A 13711-nucleotide genomic window follows, 5' to 3' on the forward strand; every position below is an offset into this window, starting at 1 on the left:
ATGGGTGACCTCGGGGTGTCTGTGAGAGCGTGCATTTGGGGGTGGGCGTAGGTGCGGAGAGAGGAGGAGCCCTGTCATGCCACGCTGCCTCCATAAGTGCCCCCAAGGGTGGTGCCCACACGATGCCTGCCTCTCTCCTTCTCCCCCCGTGAGACACAGCGGGTGATGGGTGGGAGGACTCTCAAGTCCTTTGGAAGAAAGGGAGGCACGAGGGGATTATCATCAAGACTCTTGAGCGAGGTGCTTATGGAAAACTGGCGCTCTTCTCTCTGAGTGGTTGAGGGAGGGGCTACCTGCCCCCCCTCCCCAAGATGGCCATTTTGACGCTCCTGTGTGACCCCAGGGAAGGCGGGTTTCCCAGGTTTGCTAGCACCTGGCACACCCAGAAACGCTTAGGCTGCATGGTGGGCCCCGCCCTCAAGGCAGCGGTACCCAGGGCCTGGGGGACCACGCTGGCCTCAGCAGAGCTTCATCTTCTATGCTCCATCCTCTTCTCCAGAACGTAACCCTGGAGGGTCCCACATCCCACTCCCTCAGGTGAGGACCCTAAATAATGATGGGCCACGTGCCATCTAATAGCACTGCCCACCCTCCCCCCACCCCGGGCATCAGCCAGTCAGTGTACTGGAAGATATCTCGAGCATCCTGAGGGCCTCGCAAAATACCAGCGGCCTCAAACTGGCAGCCCGTGGGCCACATTTGACCTACAGACATGTTTTCATTGGCTGCATCACGCTTTAAATATGAAATGTTTTATTTTTTTGCGGTACGCGGGCCTCCCACCGCTGCGGCCCCTCCCGCCGCGGAGCACAGGCTCCAGACGCGCAGGCTCAGCGGCCATGGCTCACGGGCCCAGCCGCTCCGCGGCATGTGGGATCTTCCCGGACCGGGGCACGAACCTGTGTCCCCTGCATCGGCAGGCGGACTCTCAACCACTGCGCCACCAGGGAAGCCCTTCCCGCACCATTTTTAATGGAGTTTCAGCACCTCTGCCTCGGTCTCTCCCCAGGCTCTGGTGGCCTGTACGCTTCGGTTCCTGCCCTGCTCTGGCAGGATGGAATCCTATCTTTCAGAGGTCTGACTCAGGCTCTTTGCGGGCAGGGGGCCATGTCTTAATTCATATTTTAGATGAACCCCAGGGTCTGGTTCCAAGCAAGCGCTTGGCTAATGTGTTTAGAATGGACTTCCCAGTGACCCGTGACAGGCCAGTGCAGTGTCCCCACCCAGGAGGGTCCAGAATCCACAGCAGGGAACTAACTTGTGGTCGCCTGGCACACCACAGCCCAAACCCTTGATTCTCGGTCCTTTGTCCCAGGTTTGCTGAGCACCCTGTCCCTGAGGGACTCCCATCTCCCTTTGGAGAACCAGCAACAGTGGTGGCCAGATTAACTTGGGACTCGGCGCCAGGCTTGTTGCTGAGGAGGGGCACATCTATAAGCAGCCCTGGAAAGATGTCACCCTCCTCTGCCCGTGACACAGCCGTAAGCCCTCATCTTCCCTCGCACAGCTGCTACCTAAAGTCGAGTCGCTGGCCGGCGATCGGGCCCCTTTGCATTCTGAAGCGCAGATCCCCAGAGTCCTTGGGCCCTCTGGGCGGGTGTTATTAGTTCCCTTGTTTTGTTGGGTGACTCTGAATGGGAGCCTGTTTATGGGCTGAGTCCTAATAGAAGGCTTCGGTTGCCTCCTCATAATCTATTCTCTCGTGGGTTTTATTTCCGAAGCACAGCCGTACAGAACCTGCCCCCTTGGGAGTTTATTGGGCTTTTTTTTTTTTTTTCAGAACAACATTTTCTCCCACATTTTCACTCAAAGGAAGATCTTTTTCCCACTCACGGGACTGGTTGTTGGCCAAGGCCACCTGCTTTGGGCTCTTGGGTCCTGGGTGCTGCTGGGCACTGGTGAGAGGGGTTTACAGGGGGTCGCTGCTTGCCCACCCGGGGTCCTTAGAGCAGCAAGGAGAATGAAAGAGAGCAGACAGTCAGCTCCTTTGGGGACACGTCCAGCAGCAGCAGTCAGGGTCACGCGGCTCTTCCTCACATGGCCCCAGGTGACGAGGTCCCCGAAACTGCTTCTGCTCTGGCTCCTGCCAGAAAGCAGTAGATCCCCCCAAAGCCAACCCGCTGCTCCTTAGAAGCTGGAATCTCCCTCCACGCCAGGAGTTCCGGATGAACTGAGGCTCTCACGTGAGAGACAGACTTCCCCAGCTAAGCGGGTACGACGTTCACTTCCTGCTGCTCTGGACTGGCAGACGACAGCCCGTCTGGCTGTCTGGGAGGCAGGGTCAGGGAAGCCCCACACACGTCCCCACGCGCAGAGGAGCTGCCTCGGCCTCATAGGCTTGTCCCAGGGCGGTGGGTCACCAGCTTCACTCAGGACCCTCCGATGCCAAGGACGGGTCTCCCTTCCACACGGGCGAACCTGTCCTTGCCCTCTGTGCAAATGGGCAGCCTCCAGCTTGCTTGGTGGGCCCAGGGGGACGTGGGGCGCATACACGTCAGGGCCCGGGTCCCCGGGAGAGCGGCTGCGTCACCGGGCAGGCATTTAGGGGGAACCTCAGCCATCACTCACTCCTAATTTTCATGACGTGCATTAGCGAAATTGTGTTGCGAGTATTCATTCGGTGCTGTTTATGGTGTGCTCTCGAGTGCGCTTACCGTTTGTCAGAAGTGCAAACTAGCGAACATACGAGCCTTTAAGACAGGCCATCTGTTCGTCTTAGACCCTTGGACGATTGTCAAACGCTTCTAAAAATAAGTGCTCACTAGCAGAGAGGGGCTGCCCAGGTGATACACAGCAGAGGGGGAAGCAGGGCCGCCTGCACCTGTATCCTCCCCAAAGGGAAAGATACAGTCGTGTGCTGGGGATGGGTGGGGGCCCGAGAAGGGAGCAGAGGGGGTGAGAGCCTGAGGGCCCTGCCGATAGGCCTTTCTGGCTGGAGGTGTGTGCGTCTCCCTGTTCCTCGCCTCTCGTGTAACTCCGCAGCTCAAGTACTTTCGATGGCTCCCCGTGGCCCAGATTTAAGGGCAAGCTGCCTCGTCTGGCATCGAGGAGCCTCATCAATAAGACCCCCTCCTTCCTTTCCAGGCTTGTCTCCACGGCACATACCCCGTCCTTCTGCCAAGCTGAATTATTCATTGTTCCCCCAACATATGTTGCACTTTTCACATTTCACAGGCAGGAGAGGGCTGTGGTGAAGGGTGGGCTCGGCATACAGACCGCACAGGTGCAGCTCCCGCACCACCATGAACCAGCTGCAGCACCTCCACTCTGTGCCTCAGTTTTCTCATCTGTAAAATAGGGATAATGAGAGTATTTAGTCCCCAGGGCTGTCGTGAGGCTTAAATGAGTTAATATAAGTGAAGAGTTAAGAATGACACAGTGAGCTCACGATGAGTGTTAGCTGTGATCGTCATCAGGATTCTTCACACCTTCAGCCTTTGTCTGGGTGGTCCCATCTCCCTGGAAAGCGAACACACACACACACTAGTGCAAATCCTAACCCGAGCCGTCCTCAAAGGGCAGCTGGGAAGCCAACTTTTTCCTTAAGCTCCCCCCAATCAGAAATGTTCTCCCCACAGTTCCTTTTTTTATTTTTATTTTATTTATTTATTTATTTATTTATTTGCGGTACGCGGGCCTCTCACTGCTGCGGCCTCTCCCGTTGCGGAGCACAGGCTCCGGACGCGCAGACTCAGTGGCCATGGCTCACGGGCCCAGCCGCTCCGCGGCATGTGGGATCTTCCCGGACTGGGGCACGAACCCACGTCCCCTGCATCGGCAGGTGGACTCTCAACCACTGCACCACCAGGGAAGCCCCCACAGTTCCTTTATGTGAAATCTCACCCCCTCCTTCAGCCATGAGCTGGTAGCAGGCCAGGATGTGCCTCTCTCTCTCTCTCTCTCTGTCTGTCTGTCTTCCGGCTAGCACACACAGCCAGGCTCCGTGTTTGTTAAACAAATAAATAACAGAACCTCGCTTAGCCTGAACACAGCTGCAGTGTTAGCCCGAAGGATCTGCCTTTTCCCCTGGAAACGAATCCTCCCGTGGTTAAGGCAGGTTCTTGGACTTGGTCCCTGCTCCTGGAGACTGCTCCTTGTGACACCAGCCTTGTGAGAGCCACTGGGGCTGAAGCCGCCAGGGAGTGGCCTAGCGGTAGGCAGCGGGGAGAAAGGGGATTAACCGCAGCCTCTTTCCCAACCTAGAACCGGAGGGAGGTGATGTGGCGAAGCCAGGTGGGCTCTGCAAATGGGGCTGGGTGAGCAGGGAGGGTGGGATGCTCTGGGTACGGGGGCTGTGTCCCTGTGCCCTTAAGTCTGCCACAGGGAGGTGAGGTCCGGCCCCGGGACCAGGCCTTCTCTCGTGCCCCTTGAGTGTAAGGGGCTGTGAGTCCAGGCCGCCCCCATTCACTGTTGACTGTGAGCTTCTCAAGGGAGAGGCTGGGGCTCCACTTCCGTGTGTCCGGTGCCCGGCTGGGGCCTCCGTGAACCGCTGTGGAAGGGATGAGCGAATGAGTGAATGACGGGATGAGTGCACACCTCCTCCCTCCTCCCCAAAGTCTCCGTGAGGCTCTTCGCCTCACCAGACGTCCCACTGTTCCCTGGGGGGGAGGGAAAGCAGTGAATTGTGGGTACAGAGGTTGTAGCCAGGGGGCTGGTGGGGAGGGGGCAACGAGGGGAGGACCTTTATTAGATGCTGCTGTTCCAGAGATAGCACCATCCAAGGTGCTGCCTTCTCCGGAGCGGTCCTGAGATCTCGCCAGCCCCGGGGACACACAGAAGGAGGAGCTGGCAGAGGGATCAGTCTGTCAGACCTCCAAGAAGCCCCCACTGCAAGCCCCCAAGCGTGTTTGGTGCCATGGGGGTACAAGCAGGGAGCAAACATCGCCTCGTTCACAGAGCTCCCTGTATCTTGGACACCGTTTATGGCAATGTATGTAGCACTTACTCTTGGCCAGCCTGGGATAAGTCCACACACATTATCTCCTGAGTCCTCAGGGCATCTTAGGAAGTGGGCTCTGTTATTTCTGCCCCACCCCCCCAAGCCCCCAGAGGTCAGGGAACTTGCTCAAGGTCACATGGCTAGTAAGTGGCAGAGCCAGGATTCAAACCCAGGACTCAGCCCATCTCAGCCCATAAGGGCTTGCCCCCTGCCTTGGGATCACTCAGGGCAGTGGCTAGCACAAATGGGGCACTTGCAAAGGACCAGGCGAGGTGCCAGGACTTTAGAGATATTTTGTCATCGGCGTGGCTGGAGCACAGGAGGGGCAGCTAGTAATGACCCGCAGTGCAGAGAAACCCTGTCCAGCCCGTGCCCGTGCATCTCAGGATGTGCAGAGCAGTCTCTCATTGCCTCACAGTCAGTGTTTTCCAGGCCACCAGGCAACCAGCATGTTTAAGCACCACTAGTCTTTTCTCCTTGACTCTATGGTGAGTGGACATCAAAGGGAGACCAAGCAGGGTCCCAGACCAAGGGACAGAACACAAAGCCAAGACCTGGAGAAGAAATCCTGATTGCCGACCGGGGGGGACACACCAGTGTGTGTGTGTGTGTGTGTGTGTGTGTGTGTGCGCATGTGGTGTGTATGCATGCCTGTGGCAGGGCATGGAGGTGTGTGGAGCCAGGGATGCCTCCTGGGGCTAGTGAATGGGCCCCCCACCAGAATCTCCAACTGCCCCATGCTAGGGTGTGTCTGTGCTTTGGGAAGGATTGTCCAGCCACAGACTCTGTGATCCTGATGTTCCCTTATTGCCCAACATACACCCTGGCTTCACTCCAAATCCAGGTTATTTTACTGCTGAATTCCTAGCAACAAGTATGGTGGTGTCACCCAGGGATTTAGTAAAGGTTTTCTGAATGAACGAATGAATGAGTGAATGAGTGAACGAACAGCCATGTAAATGAATGTGAGGGTGTGGGATCCTCACCTCAGCCCTCTGCGGATGACTTCCACAGAGACGGTTCACCAGGGCCCCAGCTAGGGCCCAAACTCTCACCCGTCACTCACTGGTATCCCGGGGGCAGATGGCCCAGTGCACCAGGCAGACGTGCTCGGAGCAGGCGCTACCGGAAACCTCCACCAGGAGAGCCGCACTGGCTCTGCCGGGAGAATGGATCTCGGCCGCAGACCCGTGCCACCCACCCACCTTCCGTTCTCCCATTTTATTTTTCTCACCTGCTCCTGGGCCCACACATGCATCTCCCTGGCAGGCAGAGAGGCCTGTGTGGATGCCAGCACGGCCCCCCCCCAACCCAGGGACCTCCCAGTCCTTGCCGGCTGCCACCCCTGCCCCAGCCCCGGCCTTTATGATGCCGGGAAGTGTTCATCTGCGGGGTTGGTAGCATCTTTAAAAAACGATTTTCTTCCTTCTCTGAAGGGACTAAATATAGCACAGGCATAAACAGAGAAATAGACATTAAGCCAAAATGCCCTTGTGAGAACCATGCCGGGTGGAAGGAACTCTCAGAAGACTTGACGAAGCTCCCTCATCCCTCGAACCAACCGCAGCTTCAAGCCTTGGGGGAAGCAGCCATGGGTTTTTAGGGTTATTGAACTGTGCCGCCCGCCAGTGGCTCCGCCGGGAGCTGCTCAGTGCACAGGTATGCTGGCGATGGGTGAGTCCTCGTGACAGTCCCTGCCACCCCCTCTGCCCTTTTCGAGACTGGGCCCTGGGCCTGTGGAGGAGCTGATGCCGTCCTGGCCGAGCACAGGGGCTTCTCAGCCACCCCCATACCTATTGGGTGGCCTTGACCGGGCTCCCTCAGAGCCACCATTCTGCACCCTTAAGCCCACAACCGTCGTTTGGGTGTCTGTGTGCCTCTAGGCATCCCCCCCACCCCACGCAGTCAGGCTCCTCGAGGGCCGAGCCCAGCTGGAGTCGTCCCCTCCCTTCCACTGTGCCCGTCCCAGAGCACAGCACCCAGCAGGCATTTCACAGCGCAGTGCTGAATGAATTCTGCTGCCTGGCCCCCTCGGGGCATCAGGTTTCCACGTTTCCATCTGCTGCGACATCCTGGGCTTTTGTTCCTGTAGAGCTTCAGGTAAGGAAGTTTTACCCTCTTTGAGGAAGTTCTTCCTTGAGTCTAACTGAAGACCCGCCAGCTACTGCCCTTTAAGAGAGAATGCCACTGTTGTTTGCACCTGAGAAGTGGCATTTATCCTTGAACTGTCCTAACCAGCAGTCCTAGGTGTAGGTTTCCATCACCAGGATTTCTATGCGTGGCTGAGCCAGTGTGGACCATGTGTGTCACACCAGCCCTGTTCTTGGCATCTTGGCAAGAGGCTGCTTCATTATCCAGAGAGCCCTGGACATCCGCCTTGTCCCGTGTTGCTGGTGGTTGGTCCTGAGGACTTTGTGAAGATCAGAAATCATCTGGTTTTCTGCTGCTTATGAAACAGAGTCCACATCCAGGGGCCTTCAGGGCTCCCAGCAGTCTTCCCCGTGACCTCTGTGCTGGGATCGCCCCACTGGTGCCTGCATCTGCCGAGCTTACTGCAGCCTCCATACCTTCGTCTATGCTGTGCCCTCCTCTTGGCATGTCCTTTCCCCTTTCCACATACCTACATCCTACCCATATATTTATTCATTTATTTATCCTTCCATTGATTCAAAAACATTTACTCAGTGTCTCGTTGGTGCCAGAGCCTCGGAACCATAATTTGAGAATGAGGAAAGGGCTATACGTGTTTACCTTTCTAATATCCCTCCTCTCCCTCCTCCCCAACCCCCCACAAATCAAGAAGGACCGGACCACACCCGGAGAACCCGGGCCACGTGGCACTGTTAACTCGCTGGCTGTTGGCAGGGTGGGAGAGGGAGACCACCACGTCGTTCCTGGCAGCTGCGCCTGCTGCACCACCGCTGGGCATGGGAGGCCCGGGGGTCCGGTCAGCACAGTGTGCAGCCCTGGGCCAGGTGCTGGGGCCAAGAAAGGAAGTGATGCCCCGCTGCCTGCCACTCAGCAGAGGCGGCCAGGCTGGCCCTCGGGAGGCACATAGGTGTGGGGGCCGTGGGCTGGAGGTTCCTCGAGCAGCTGCAGAGATGGGAAGCGCCGTGTCCCAGAAGTCCCAGAGGACTTCACGAGTAGCATGGTTGGGAGGAGAGAGGAGGCAGGAGCTGAATCAGCAAAGGCTTGGAAGCTAGGAGGGTGGTTTGATGTAGGGTGGGCTCAGCTCCCCGCAGGACTGGCTGGCTGGCCATGTACAAGTGCAGGGAGAGGTGCCTCGGCGGCAGGGTGGGCGCTCCCATGGAAACCGCCGCATCCCATCTGTGGCCTCAGACAACCTGCCTTGTGCCTCTGGGTCCCTGACAAGCCCACCGAGGTGCCAGGCTGCTGGCAGAGTCTGTGCTCATGTCTGGAGAGTTCAGATGATCCGCAGACTGGGTGCCCACGAGGGCGCAGGGCACTGTGGGAACCCTGCCTTCTCACCCAAGCCCCTGGCTCTCTTGGATTCTAGTTGCCACCCCTCCTGCTTCCTAGCTGGATGTCCTTTGACCCTGTCTGAGCCTCAGTTTCCTCATTTTACCACGTCCTACCTTGTAAGGCTGCTGTGAGGATCGACAGATGTGCCTGCAACCACACGTAGCACGTGTGCTTGCCAAACTCTGGCCACGTGGTCCGGAGCCCAAGGAAGGAGGGCAGTAGTGGTTGGTGTACTGTGTTTCGGGAGTCAGCGGGCATCTGCTGTGTGAGGACGGGGCGCTGCCTCTGCCTGGCCGTGAGCTTACCGGAGGGGCTGGTGCCATCGCCGGGAGGCAGCAGCCGTGCCTGCCGTGGGAAGGGGCTGCCACCGGGGCCCTGGGCCGGGGAGCGGGGGTGGTCCCAGGCCTCCCGGCGTGGCTGCGGGCATCCTCTGGTCACCCTGACCGCCCAGCCCCGCAGCCTGGGAGAGAGACGCAGCGCCACGCCTGACCCCTGGTGGTCATCGGCAGAGCTGCAGGTGCGGCTCCCAGCCCCGGAGGAGTGGCTGCGCTGGCGGGGCGCCCACTTCTGGGGAGGCTGCTCCCCGTCTCTGGGGGTCCTGTGCTGCCCCCGAGCAGGCCGGGTGGATTTTGTTTCCTTTCTCCAGCTGTCATGAGGTCGAATACCACCTGAGGCTTTGATGAGATCGGTGTGGATTTGGAACACAGACCACTGAAAAGAAACAAAAAGATTGTGGGCTCTTAGAAGCCAAATCCCACCCCCAGCCCCAGGCCACTAGCTCCCGTGGAAAAAGACCTACATTGCTGGCCTGCTCTGGCTGGTGTGAGGGAGGAGATACCGTGGGCTGTGGTGAGAGGGAAGCGTTTGGCCAGAGGGGCCCACCCGGGCCCTGGATTCCCAGGCGGATTCGGACAAACGACACAACAGCCTTCTGGCCAGAGCACCGTCTCACGATGGCACAGGCAGCCCCCTGCCTCGGCCACAGGCACCAAGCCGCCCACTTCCTCAGCATGTCCGTGCCACTCGGGTGTTTCCTGGCTGGAGAACTGCATGGCTCATCTGCTGTCTCCCTGAACTAAGCTCAGAGCAGCTCCCCAGAAGGCCCGAGAAGGAGATCTGGGGGAAGCCTGCAGGCGATCAGATAATTTCCTCCTGATCGTTAGAGCAAAAGGGAGATGGAGAGGTGAACAGGGGATGTTTTTAATTCCCACTACCTCCCCAGCATCTCCCCTCTCTCTTCATATAGCCAGTCCCCACGGTACGACCTGAACGGTCTAAAAACAAAAATTCGTAGGGAGCCCAGGTTGGCAGCAACAGGAACCAATCCCCAAGCCCCAAATCAACGTGGCGTCTGGGCAGCTGCGTCCCCGGAGCACTTTTTCCTTGTTGCATTTTGTTTTGTAATAAACGAGATGCTTTTCCGCGGCTCTCGGCGTAAATGCACTGAGTGGGAGGGGACAGGCACGCTCTCCATTCTTCTGCCCTCATGCGTGTCCCTTTTCTTCGCCTTTGCAGAACCACACGATGAGCCAGCACGCACAGTGAGGGACCGCTCGACAGGACACCTCTCCGCAGAAGGCTTGCCGGAGACGCCGTGGGGAGGGCCATTTGAACATTACATCCAATCAAAGTGTCATTTGCAACCCAGATGTAAAACTCTAATGATTTGGCCATGAGGCGCTGCTATTATAAGCAGCTGGAAATGAATATTAATGGCAGAGATTAAAAGTATTCCATGCTCAGTATTTTTTATTGTCCTGCTACAGCTAGTGTGCTTTTAGAGTTTCCGCCGCAGACTACATTTCTAGAGTTAGAGAAACCCGCTTTTTGAGCTATTGTCCTTTGTTCCTTCATGTATTATATTGATAGTTTTTAAAAAAAAGAATTAGTGTGATTTTTTTGCTTTGCTTCTTTTTTTTTCTTTGTTTTTCTTTCCCCCCTTTCGGTTAACTACTTTTTAATTGCAATTCTAGGTAATTGTGCATCGTGATGTGATTGCTTGGCTATTGTCTGAATATTTCCTTTTCATTTTTTAATTAAAGACTAATGCTTTGATTGGATTTGCCAGTTCACCGGACAGTGATTAAAACTATGTAATGAATATAATCGGTTTCAGTGCAACTGGATGGTCTGCTTTTAAATGTGACTTAATCTGACTGCAGTAACTAGTACAGTTCAATAAAGGGAATCCATGCGATTAGCATCCGGCTGCTTGGTTCTCTCCTCCGCAGCCCAGGGCTGTGTGAGGGCTGTCGTCACCTACGGGGTGTGTCCCTGTGTGAGTTCCCGTGGATCACACGTGCACGTGGGCACCGGCACACAATGGACCCAGCTCCCGTCGGGTAGGAAGAAGCCTAGTCATCTAATGCACACAAGACTGCATGAGCTGGCACGAGGCACGGAAGTCAGAGTGGGAAGAACCTTTAACTACTCTGATCTTCTCATTTATGGATGGAGAAGCTGAGGCCCAAGGATAAGCGAGCGACTGCACTGAGGCCACGGGATAGGTTGGTAGGGTGGCTCACGTTCATCCACGTCGTCTCTCCCCCTTGGGTGTGGCTTTCCTGGCTGCTGGATGAAGCCGGTCACGTGGTTAACCCTTACCTTGCCAGGACCCCAGGCAGGACCTGGATTCTAGTTGTGGCCAAGGCATGGGGATTGGACAGGAGTTAGGGAGGGCTGCCCAGCCCCATGAGCTCCAGAGCTGGGGGCTGCAGAGTGAGCCAGGCAGGAGCAGCAGTCTCCCAATCACAGAAATCAGTGGGATGTGGAAGCGCTGAGACCAGTGGCTGCAGCCAGGACTCTACTGGGGCAAGCGAGGTGCCTAGGATGCAAAATCTCGGGGGGGGGGGGGGGGCCCGCTCTCAGGGGCCCCGAGAATGGACATTTCCTGACACTTTGCACCCTTAGGTGCCTTGCTTGCCTCACCTCCTCTCGGTCCTGCTGGCGCCCCAGGACCGACCCAGCAGACTTAGCCTCCCACATGCCTGTCCTCCCATGCCTCCATCGTGCTGGTGCTCAGCCAACTTGCCAATCAGAGGCCAGGGCTTCAGAACCTGCACGGGGAAGCCCTTCCTTGTTAACTTTTCACAAGGGGCAGGAAAATCGGTTATTACCCTCTGTAGAGCGGAAATGAAACAGGCAGACAGATTGCACCTAATTATAATGTAATACTAAGTCATGGCGTGGAATTTGGAGCAATTATCCCCAGCATCTTCTGACTCCCATATCAAGGGGCTTCTGTAAGAGTTCCCCTTGCTGCCGCCCCATGTAATGTTCTGACATGGGTGGGGCTGTTGCTTTTTCTAAAGGTATTTTATGCCTGCGAATCTCAGAGTGGACTCCTGCCGCTGCTGGACAGAATGCGGGCTCCTACCTCCTGGAAGTCAAAGGTGGTGAACTCCAATTTTTAGTCCTCTAGAGACTTGGCCATTTTAGGGGAAGACCTCAGGGTAGGCATCAGTGTTCCCCAAAGTGTGGCCGGCCACAGGCTGGGGCTGGGGTAGGCTTTCCTGAGTCCACAGCCAAGCCTGTCTTTCAGAAGATGCAGTGACTGGGGGCAGGACCAGCGTGTCCCGGGGGCTTCCCAGATCACCGTCTCTGGGCCCTCTCCAGGCCCGATTTATCCCGAACCCCATGGAACCCAGGTGAGTCCTCAGTAAGTACCAATAGAAGATTTGATTTGACAGTTGGTGGCGTAGGGCTAAATTAGTCACTGCCCCCATTAAAAATACAGCGGGGGGTTTAAGAGCTTTTCTCGCCATGTGGGAATCAGCAGCGAAGCCGGCGGATGCCTTGGGTAAGGAGAGAGGCAGCCTAGGGGACCGCGAGGTAATGAGGTTTATGGCAACGACGAGGCAGCCGGGGAACCCCACCGACTCCCCCCTCACCCCTGCCCCATTGTTCTCGGGCTGGCTGTGCCCCTGCTGCTTCAGCTGAGAGCCCCTCGTGACTCTGTGCGGGGAGGGGGCTTGTAGGGGGGACATGGCGGCCCTTACTGGGACTGGTATTTGTCACCATCAGGAAGTACTGGGTTGGGGGGTAGTGCAGGGCTATAAACCTGTGCTTTGGGGGCCCCCCACTTCTAGTCAAACGGTTTGGAACTGGAATGAGCCACTTTATCTCTCAGTTCTGCAGGATCTCAGAGGGTCCCTGGGAGGCTTCTAGAAAAGGATGCCTACAGGAAAGGAAGGGCTGAGTACAGAGAAAGACCCGGAAGTGGCACGGTGATTGTTAGGAGGACGATGAAGCCAGGCATCCCACATAGGCATGGCCCCTTTCAGCAGAGGGTGTGATGGAATCAGCCACCAGGAGCTTGGATACTGGAGCAGGGTTCAGCAGTGGGAAGTGGGCGAGGTGACTGGAGGCCTAACTTCATTGGTGCTGGGTTTGCATGTACAAATCATCAGTTTCTAGTGGCTCTGTGGGCTGGAGGAATTTAGCCCAGGCTGAGAAATGGACCAGGTCCCCTGGGCCACAGATCCCTGTCATTGGCTTCCTGCCTAGAGCTTCTGGAAGCAGGTGGATAGGGGTTTTGGTCTCAGTAGAGAAGCTGCCATAGGAAGAACCTTCTCGAGTTGCCCTAGCGATAGAGAGTCATCCTCCTAAACTCATAGTATGTTTAATATTTAACTTTCCACCTGCTTTTTTATTCCCTTCTAAAGCATGCATTCTTAGGGCTGGGGCCTGCACCTACAGGTGTTCAGTTAATAGGACCAAGACTTTGATCCGTTCATTCATCCATCTGGCAGATACTTATGGAGCTGCTCCTGTGTGCCAGGCACTGCGCAGGGTGCTCGGGATATAGGGATGGATGGGTGATGGGAAGCTCACAGTCACGTGACAGCCAGCTAACAAACAAGCACGCCACTGAACATCCAGCAGCGCACGGTCACGAGTGCTGCGATGGGAAAGGGCCAGACTGTGCGAGATGCATGGGACACCCACCTTAGAGGCAGGGGCATGTCAAGGACGGCCTCGCTGAGGATGTGACTTGTGTTCCGGCCAGAAGATCGAAAGGAACTCTGCAGTCCAAGAGCGGTGGGAAAAGTGCAGGGAACACTAAAGCCCCAAGCCGGAAACGAGCTGGAAGTATCCTTAGGGATCTCTGGTTGTACTAGGTTTTGATTTTAGATGGATTAAAACAAGCCCGCAGAAATTCAGAATCTTGTCCAAGGTCACACGATTCAGCATAGAATTGAGACTATAATTTGGGTGTCCTGCCTTCTAGCCTTGGGTGTCTGACTCCCCTCTGTGGTCATTTTCTATTTGTTGTAGGGCAAATTGATT

The 13711-nt window shown here is 56.4% G+C and overlaps 1 protein-coding gene across 5 annotated transcripts in view; it reads left to right on the forward strand.

Annotated features, from left to right (window-relative positions):
* Window positions 1-10642, forward strand: part of ZNF423 (zinc finger protein 423) — a 329875-nt gene extending 319233 nt beyond the window's left edge. For all 5 annotated transcript variants that reach the window (XM_033845086.2, XM_073795610.1, XM_073795609.1 and 2 more), the window contains one exon: window positions 9938-10642. In XM_033845086.2, coding sequence (XP_033700977.2) covers window positions 9938-9967 — 30 coding nt within the window. In that variant the 3' untranslated portion in view covers window positions 9968-10642. The remainder of the gene's footprint in view (window positions 1-9937) is intronic.
* Window positions 10643-13711: the final 3069 nt, after the last annotated feature.

This window comes from Tursiops truncatus, chromosome 19 (assembly GCF_011762595.2).
Source record: "Tursiops truncatus isolate mTurTru1 chromosome 19, mTurTru1.mat.Y, whole genome shotgun sequence".
Classification (NCBI taxonomy): Eukaryota; Metazoa; Chordata; class Mammalia; order Artiodactyla; family Delphinidae; genus Tursiops; species Tursiops truncatus.